This window comes from Electrona antarctica (genome assembly GCF_951216825.1).
Source record: "Electrona antarctica genome assembly, chromosome: 2".
NCBI lineage: Eukaryota > Metazoa > Chordata > Actinopteri > Myctophiformes > Myctophidae > Electrona > Electrona antarctica.
The window spans coordinates 25,361,643-25,371,642 of record NC_136807.1 but is presented as its reverse complement, the minus strand read 5'-3'; the positions used below and the strand labels follow the sequence as shown (position 1 = coordinate 25,371,642).

Here is a 10,000-nt window from a genome sequence, read left to right as displayed (position 1 = left end):
AATAGTAATAGTAGCAGTAATAGTAACTAACCCATAGTCTTTGATAGTAATAGGAATACCGGTAGTAATAGTAGCAGTAACAGTAACTAATCCATACTCTTTGATAGTAATAGGAAAAGTAATAGTAGCAGTAACAGTAACTAATCCATACTCTTTGATAGTAATGGAGGTGGGTATCTCGGTCCACAGCCGGGCGAACTTGACAGGCGTCACCAGCTCCTGGGGGTCTCTGTCCACGTGGGCGTGGAGCATCAGGCGGCAGAAGGACGCCCGCAGGTCAAAGGGCAGCGTCTCGTCCATCATGCACAGGAAGATCAGCTCCACGTCCAGCTGCTTGGAGATCTCGTCTATGGCCAGGTACTGTCTGTCCAGACACATCCTGGCGTACAGCTTCAGCTGGTACCTGGACGTGTAAGTACATGAATACCTTTAATGGTTGGTTCCCCTAATGTAGGGCTGTGGCTATCCATTCTTTTCTTGGCAATTATTCTAGCGATTGCTTTTTCTTTTCGTTTATTTAACTATTTTGTCAACAACAAATTGACATGAAAAGTCTTAATAGGTTTTTTCGCAGTTGGCCAAATGTATTAGTGTGATTAACCAGTTAAAGGGGCTATGTCACCGCCAAAAAATATCATATGTACTACTGTACATCACGTGGTCTCAGTGAAAAGGCTACCTAACAATGTGTCTTGCAACTGTGAAACGCAAAAATACTGCTAGCCTTATAAATGCAGTGTGTGTGTGTAAATACCTGTAATAGGTCAGTACGTTCTCATCGTGGGCGTTTCCTTGTCTGGCCTCCTGGGCTAGCTGTCTGATGCTTTTCTCACGTTTCTCATTCGCCTTATCTGTCCACACCAACCACACCTGCATACACACACACACGCACACGCACACACGCGCACACGCACACGCGCACACACACACACACACACACACACACACACACACACACACACACACACACACACACACACACACACACACACACACACACACACACACACACACACACACACACACACACAGGACTAGTTTTGTGTAGCAAGACAACTATTCCACAATCAATGCTATAGAGTCAATCCGTCATCGGTTTGTCATTTCCCTTCACGAAAATATATTTATCTTTAAATATCTTAGAACATTCTTTAGAACATTTTTTGAATTCCCATTTCTTATAAGCAGAAAGTTACATAATGCGTTGACTAATTTGATTTACAGCACAAATACTGCTAAATAACAATTTCAAGTAATACTACGTTCTACTGATCCAAGCTGCAACACAATCGATTGATTGATCATAATTGTGTTCTGAAAATGCAGGCCATAACACCCTTACTGCATGTCACCCCCCTATTTCTCTCCCCATTTCATGTCAGCCTACTGTCTGTCCCTCCATAAAAAATATATAAAATAAAGGCGAAAGCCAAAAAAAAGAAAAAAAAAAACATTTTGTCCCGACCCGACCCTTTGGTGTGGTTTGGACTTTATGTTACAGAGCCATGGTTTTTAGACCACTGGCATTGTCACCATGATGTCCCAGTGACAGGCTTTCAGAAATGACCTCCAAACCTTCAAAAATCACTGTGACAGACAGACAGACAGACAGACAGACAGACAGACAGACAGACAGACAGACAGACAGACAGACAGACAGACAGACAGACAGACAGACAGACAGACAGACAGACAGACAGACAGACAGACAGACAGACAGACAGACAGACAGACAGACAGACGGACAGACAGACGGACGGACAGACAGACGGACAGACAGACATACCTCATCTTCTTCTCCATAGTCGTCCATGTTGAGGTATTCTCCCTGAGTCCCACCAGGGGGCGCTTCTTTGGGGACACGGCGCCTGGAGACGCACACGCACACACACACACACACACACAAAGTGACTTCCTTAGTTCCTGTCCATCAATATAGCCATCTATCCATCTAACTATCTACTGTATATATCTATCTATGTGTCTGTCTGTCTTCCTGCTTGCCTGCCTGTCAATATGTACTGCATTAATCTATCTAACGTGAAGGGAACGTAAACTATATCTATATATCTACTTCATATAATGTACAGTATGTAGTGTGTACAGTCAGTGTGTGTGTGTGACTGTGTGTGTGTGTGTGTGTGTGTGTGTGTGTGTGTGTGTGTGTGTGTGTGTGTGTGTGTTTGTGTGTGTGTGTGTGTGTGTGTGTGTGTGTGTGTGTGCATGCGCACGTGTGTATGTATGTGTGTGGATGGGTGTGAGACAATAGCTGTGGTGGGTGTGTGTGTGTGTGTGTGTGTGTGTGTGTGTGTGTGTGTGGGTGGGTGGGTGTGAGACAATAGCTGTGGTGGGTGTGTGTGTGTGTGTGTGTGTGTGTGTGTGTGTGTGTGTGTGTGTGTGTGTGTGTGTGTGTGTGTGTGTGTGTGTGTGTGTGTGTGTGTGTGTGTGTGTGTGTGTGTGTGTGTGTGTGTGTGTGTGTGTGTGTGTGTGTGTGTGTGTGTGTGTGTGTGTGTGTGTGTATGTGTGTGTGTGTGTGTGTGTGTGTGTGTGAGACAATAGCTGTGGTGGGTGTGTGGTAGCAGTGAATGTCCATTCCCCACCCAGACCTGCTCAGTCATGTCTAGCTCAGTGTGCGGTTTCTCCTCAGAATGGTTCAAAGCATGGCGGTGGCCACGGGGCAGATATACGTCCCGCTGATTAGACATTGTTCAGCACCTATAGAACCCTCAGGCAGTGGTGGAAAGTAAGTACCCTTTTGAGGTACTTTATCTTTGCTGGAGTACTTCTACTCCACTACATTTCAGAGGCAAATATTGTACTTTTACTCCACTACAATTATTTTAAAACTTTATTTACTAGTTACTTTGTAGATTTTGTTTATTATTACAAAACATACACTAACCTTTTCAGCCCTATATACTGTACATTTCTGACATTTGGAAAATGTCAGAAATATCTGCAAGCTTACAATGCGTAGCGATGTGACGCATTGTGAGCTTGTAGATCTGCTATGTTCAAAAGATTTGTATACATTTGAAAACTTGAAATGGGACATTCTAATCTGCACAAGGAGTACTTTTACTTTTGGTACTTTAAGTACATGCGAGTACTTTTCCACCACTGCCCCCAGGCAGGCAGGGCTCTGTTGTGGTTGGTTCGGACATGCCCTACCCGGCTCGCACATGCATAGGAGAAGAACTACGTAGTAGTGGGCTGTGGTTGCATTATTGATGCAATTATAGTGCAGCTCTGTGTATTCTAAAATGCTGGTTCTCAAACTTGTCTGGCCTCAGTACCCCCTTTCCCTGACTTCTGAATCCAAGAACCCCCTATACCAGACAACAAAATGTTTCTTAGATCAAAGATTTCCACTTGATTTTACAGTGTAGATTGCGGTCGAAGAGATGAGAAATTGAAATATCAAAATCAGACTTGTGTGAGGTGAGGGGCGCCTAGAAATGTTTGTTTAACTGCCGTAAAGAAACATTAAAAGTAAAAGTCTATAGACTTGGCTGCCATTCTGTTTGTTTAAAGTGCTCTAAACAAACATTAAAAGTCCATAGATGTGGCTGCTATATGACGTCATTTCAAAAAGCAGACGTTGGAGAGAATAGCACCCCATCAAAAAGGTTGAGAGCGACTCTTCTCTTAGATCTACTGTGAGTACATGTGCAAATGGGACTGGGAGAACTTGAAGGGGGGCTGTGAAGGAGACAGGCTGTAATGTGTCTGTCCAGCATACATATTTTAATCTTTTAAGTAACCTGGCTTTCTTAGCACAATTGAGTGAATAGAAGTTTCTACAACACTAATCTATGTTCATACTCAGTTCATACTCAGAGGCGCTTGGGTGGGGCAGTGGTAAAGTGCCTGCCAACCACCGCAGAGTGTTCGAATGCAGTACGTGCATCCGGCTTTGTCGATATATACTGTAGACTCTATGAACACAATTGTATGAACCCTCTCTCTCCCGTGTTCGGGGGAGAGAGGGAGCGATATTTATCACTGCACCTACTCCTACTGGTGTGGCACCTGTCCGCAAGGAGAGTTGGGCGGGAGGGGTAGGAGCCCCCATCGTGGAGAGGAATATGGAATATTGGCATCATTAATTCATTGGGGGGTTTAATGAGGATGTCTTGGTTCTCATGGTTAGTGTTAGGGTTCATACTCAGTCTTAATGAGGATGTCTTGGTTCTTGGGGTCCAGGACACATTTACAGATGAGCTCCTGAGTGACAGGAATCGCAACGTTGTTGGAAACACACAGATCTGACAGGTAGTCCAGGAACCTGGTGACACGCGCGCACACGCACACGCGCACACACACACACACACACACACACACACACACACACACACACACACACACACACACACACACACACACACACACACACACACACACACACACACACACACACACATGCACACACAACAATACATGCCATCAACTGTCTGAAACTTTGTGCACATATTTTATCATCATGTCATTTTTCTCTCTGCCCCTCTCTCTCTCTCTCTCTCTCTCTCTCTCTCTCTCTCTCTCTCTCTCTCTCTCTCTCTGTTGTTGTTGATGAGCTGGTCACTGAGCTCTCATTGACAGTGCATTCTGCCGAACCTCCGGATGTAGTCTGGCTCCCATGAAAGCATCCATGAAAGTGTCATGGTGCAGCCCAGTCACGTGACCATGTCCATTCCTTCTCTAAGCTTCCTTGGTTTTACCTGGGTTCTCTATTCCTGGTTTTACCTGGGCTATCCATCCCTGGTTTTACCTGGGTTCTCTATTCCTGGTTTTACCCAAGGATAGTCTAAGAAGGATGAGACGCGAAGACCGTACGGGCGACGCCATGTTGCTTTGGAAGGAAAGAAACATGCGCAATGGGCTATATGCAGCCAACACTTCCGCGTTCAGCTTCCTTGGTCTCAACTGCGCATGTTTCTTTCCTTCCAAAGCAACATGGCGTCGCCCGTACGGTCTTCGCGTCTCATCCTTCTTAGACTATCCTTGGTTTTACCTGGGTTATGCAACCCTGGTTTGATCTGGGTTCTCTATTCCTGGTTTTACCTGGGTTCTCTATTCCTGGTTTTACCTGGATTCTCTGTCCCTGGTTTTACCTGGGTTCTCTATTCCTGGTTTTACCTGGGTTCTCTGTTCCTGGTTTTACCTGGGTTCTCTGTTCTTGCGGACCAGGCTGACAAAGGTCTCCACCTCGGTCTTGGTGATGTGTTTCTCCAGCAGCTTCCTGTTGTTGTGCAGCAGAGCGGTGATGGTGTCTTCAGCCAGGATGTCATAGCCGATCTGACTCTGCATCACTCCAAACTGCTTGGCTATGTGTTCCTGAAGACACAGAGGCAGACAGAAAAGGCTCTGTTGTAACCCTGAAACAAAGTGTTGCAGGGATTCAACCCCACAAACCTCATTCTTCCACTCTTCTAACTCGTCTTCTTTTTACATCTTTCCCTCATCCTCTCTCCTATCCTCATCTGGTTTTTGATGTCATCTCTTTGGTATTTGAGGTCAGCTTGCCTTATGTTTAGGTTATTATAACAGTTTTCTTAAAACACTTTGGCCCATATTGTCCTTAAAAGGTGCAAAAATAAAATCTGTTCTAATCTATTTGTAAAACGTAGATTTGCAGATCCTCACAGCTCACAATGCAGCATAATGAAACATGTGAGCTCGTAGATCAGTTATTTTGGAAAATCTTTGAAAGCCTTTGACAGGTCTACAAATGTTTCCCCTATTATGACATAGACACACCAGATTGAAAGTGATAACAAATCACATGGGCTGCATAATTGCTGATACCAATGTAATAGAAGTGACAAGTCAAATGAGGGCCGATATATATATTCATCTGTCTCTAGTTTTTGTCAAGTTTTTTTTGCAGTAATCTCACCTGGTTGTTTGCAGTAATCTCACCTGTTTGTTTGAGTAATCTCACCTGTTTGTTTGCAGTAATCTCACCTGGTTTTTGCGGTAGTCCTCCTGGGAGTGGCGTAGCACGCGGTAACAGAGGCGGAGCATGTACTGGTAGGGGGCGTTCTTCTGGTCTGACAGCTCCTCCAATCGCAGCAGAGGCCCCTCCCCTGCCTTCTCCTTAAAAGGAGCCTTCAGGATGCCAAATATCTGACATTGCACCAGAAGAAATTTTTTTATCAAGGCCTGACATGTTAATTTGTTGAAGACATTCTATGAACAAAGACAATTACAAGCGCTCTTCTCATCCTCTCTGTGTAGACCATGCTATGGCTCGTGGCTAGGCTGACTTAGGATCAGAGACTCTTCTCATCCTCTCTGTGTAGACCATGCTATGGCTCGTGGCTAGGCTGACTTAGGATCAGAATATATTGCAGTGCAAAATACGGGGGTAACTTTTTAGCAGTGCATGCTCAGCTCAGGTTCAGAGTGCATCGAACTATACCTCCATGGATCAAAATTATAATAATAACCAGTAAGAGAAGCGATCTCACACTAAAGGGCGAGGTCACATGCGCTCATCCGCCTGGGTGACGTGTACAGGGTTTGATGAGGTCAGATCAACATATGGAATGTCAGAACAGGAAGGACGGGTGGGGGGGATCAACATGGCATGTCAGAACAGGTCAGCTCCATATATGGAGATCTAAGGGTTTGAGGTCAGATGTAGAGTTGCTGGCCGGCGGGCAAGGGCGCCTGATGGAGGGGAAAGGAACCGGTTGGACTAACGTGTTCCTTCCAACGCGCTACGTCCAACCAGGGAAACTCCCCCCTGTCATGTGTAAAGGAGCAATTTGGACACTCATGCATGAAGGAAGCATGAGTTCAAGTCCGTTGCTCTCCCCAGGTTGGCGGAGGGTGTGTAGAGCCCAGGATCACATTAGATAATTGACACAGGGGTGAAAATGGGTTACAAAATCGTGGGATAAAAATTATAGAAAAAAAAAGAAAAAAAAGAGTTGCTGGCCGGCTCCATGTATGCAGATCTAGTTGATGATCCATGTATGGTTAACCAGGTTAGATGAGGTCAGTGTCATGATCTTCACATTATGGAGATGGCTATATATGGTGGCGTGACGTGTCACATCAGTTCCTGTGGTGACTTTGGGATGGTTTTGAAGGTCCACCCACCTGCTTGAGGATGTTCTGTTCCCTCATGAGTTTCTGTCTCTCTCGGTTGGCTTTGGACATGGTCACATCCAGGACGGGCTGTCCACTGTTCACAACATCGGCTACGAAAAACACCACGTCTTCCAACAGCTTGATGGCAAACCTGAAACATACACAAAATACGAATGGTTAGAGAGCCCGCCTTGGACGCGAAAAGGTCCCAGGTTCGATTCAAGGCCTCGGCAATGTATCGAAGTGTCCCCGAGCAAGACCATAACCCCAAACTGCCCCCTGGGTATAAATATACCGTGCCAAAAAACACCCCAAGGAGTGGGCCCCAAATTATTATTATTATCATTATTTTAAATGATACCGCTGTAATACAGAAGGGACTAGCGCAGCCTAACTTTGTTGTCACTGGGAGTCCCAATTTAGATTTGATACTGAATTAATTTGTCACTGAATTAAAATTCACTCTTATATTTTGGACTTTGTTAACAGATGTTTTGATGTCAGACTGTATAGGACAGACAGTTTATTTAGGACAGAATGCACGCACGCAAGAACGGGGAAGTGGTTTACACTAGTGCAATTGTGACCATGATGTCACTAGTAAGACAAGGCGCCGCCCAGGACACGTGCACACACGCTCGCTCGCGCACACACAACCATGCACGCACACACACACACACAGACCTGCGGTCGTTGGGGCTGATGAAGCCCTGGGTGAACTGCTCCACCACGGTGCACAGCATGGCGCTGGCATCATTGGCAAAGTCCAGGTCTCTGATCTCCATCACTGGCACTGAGACGATGGCAAACGCCTCCTTATCCTCCTTAGTAGGACATGTCCCCAACTGCACAGTGCACACACACACACACACACACACACACACACACACACACACACACACACACACACACACACACACACACACACACACACACACACACACACAAGGTTAATGCAAAAAGACATGCAGATAGACAGACTTACTGACTATGAATCACATGAATCACATGAAACCTAACATCCCTGTGACGATACAAGCTCTCAACGCGTCACATGTTCATTTGATCATTTCATGTGTTTATTATATTATAATTGATTCACTTTACATTTGATCATTTGAAGTATTTGTTTTTGAATATTTATTTTCAATTTAGAGATTTGGTTTTGCTGCTTTATACTTTATGATTAACCCTTGGGTAAAATAAACAATGTTAAAATCTGCGAAAATGGGGGCCTTGCCATCATTTGATTATGTCTGGTAAGAGGTTACATACTACCCTAAGTACCCTCACCAGAGACATAGTCCTGTCACAATTATTACATAATCGCAATTATTTGAAATAATAGGAATTATTTTTGCATAATAATCAATAATGTCTGTGTTGAAAATGTTATATTTTGTACATGTAATGTAATCATTAATCACAATTATTTTGTGACAATGAATCCTTAACTCAAATCATGACAGTCCTACACACACAGTGTACTAACCATGAGTCGGATGGGTCTCTCCTCCTCGATGTCTATGGGAACGTTGGTACTCTGTATCCATGTGTTGGTGCAAAGATGTCTTAACCGCACGTACGAGTTTCTGATGGGGAGACAAGCAGCAGCAATAACTGGTAAAATACTAATAATAAGTGGTAAAACACATACTAGGCCAAAACTAGGGCTCTGTGCAATATCCTGGGTTCAGGATTTAAACCCTTTTCCATCCATGATCTCTCACAGGATTATTTTAATTTTGGGAGTTCCCTTTAATTTGGTCATCAGTTCACCATGTAACAGTACACTGCATAACAAATAAATAGTTTTACATAGTCCATCCATCTATCCATCTTGAACCGCTTATCTGTAGTATTGGGTCACGGGGGCAACAGCTCCACCAGAGAGCTCCAGACTTTCCTCTTCATAGCAAAATTAGTGACTTCCTCCTGGGGGATCCCGAGGAGTTCCAAGGCCAGTAAGTCGATGTAATCCCTCCATCTGCCCCGGGGTCTCCTCCTAGTGGGACATGCTGCATCGAGGACCTCAAAGGGAGACACTCGAGAGGCATCCTAACCAGATGCCTGAACCACCTAGCTGGCTCCTTTCCAGGCGAAGAAGCAGTGACTCTACTCCGAGTCTCTCTTGCGTGAGACTCGGCCGATTGTATTCGCGACCTTATTCTTTCGGTCATGACCCACACTTCATGACCATAGGTCCATAGGCCAGGACCATAGACCATACCAAAAAAGGTATAGGCTGAAGCTAATTAGCTTATTATGCTTACCCTTTCTACATACAATACAACATGACAAATAAAGAAAACAAATTTAAGTTTTGATAGAAAAACAGGAGGGGAAAAGAAGAAAGAAACAGAAAAACGATTCGTACTGTATAGTGGACTCTGAGAGTGATTCCTACTGTATAGTGGACTCTGAGAGTGATTCCTACTGTATAGTGGACTCTGAGAGTGATTCCTACTGTATAGTGGACTCTGAGAGTGATTCCTACTGTATAGTGGACTCTGAGAGTGATTCCTACTGTATAGTGGACTGAGAGTGATTCCTACTGTATAGTGGACTCTGAGAGTGATTCCTACTGTATAGTGGACTCTGAGAGTGATTCCTACTGTATAGTGGACTCTGAGAGTGATTCCTACTGTATAGTGGACTCTGAGAGTGATTCCTACTGTATAGTGGACTCTGAGAGTGATTCCTACTGTATAGTGGACTCTGAGAGTGTACAAATTGTGCATTTCTACACTTTCAGAGTTATGGTGGTCCTTGAAATTAAAAGTGTGAGAACCACTGGTATTGCAATTCTAACACATGAAGTACGAGCTCTGACAAGTGTTATAAACCAGTTTCCATATGCGATGGAACCGATTCCGGTTCCTCAATGTTAGATTGCTTG

General features: G+C 44.5%; 1 protein-coding gene across 1 annotated transcript in view; it reads right to left on the bottom strand.

Annotated features, from left to right (window-relative positions):
• itpr3 (inositol 1,4,5-trisphosphate receptor, type 3) overlaps positions 1-10,000 on the bottom strand; it is a gene marked incomplete at its 5' end in the record, with an annotated part of 74,308 nt that overhangs the window by 40,271 nt on the left and 24,037 nt on the right. Inside the window, 9 exons of the mRNA XM_079514552.1 lie at positions 152-403; positions 755-870; positions 1,787-1,868; positions 4,169-4,288; positions 5,165-5,337; positions 5,968-6,129; positions 7,111-7,252; positions 7,786-7,946; positions 8,594-8,693. Coding sequence (XP_079370678.1) covers positions 152-403; positions 755-870; positions 1,787-1,868; positions 4,169-4,288; positions 5,165-5,337; positions 5,968-6,129; positions 7,111-7,252; positions 7,786-7,946; positions 8,594-8,693 — 1,308 coding nt within the window. The remainder of the gene's footprint in view (positions 1-151; positions 404-754; positions 871-1,786; positions 1,869-4,168; positions 4,289-5,164; positions 5,338-5,967; positions 6,130-7,110; positions 7,253-7,785; positions 7,947-8,593; positions 8,694-10,000) is intronic.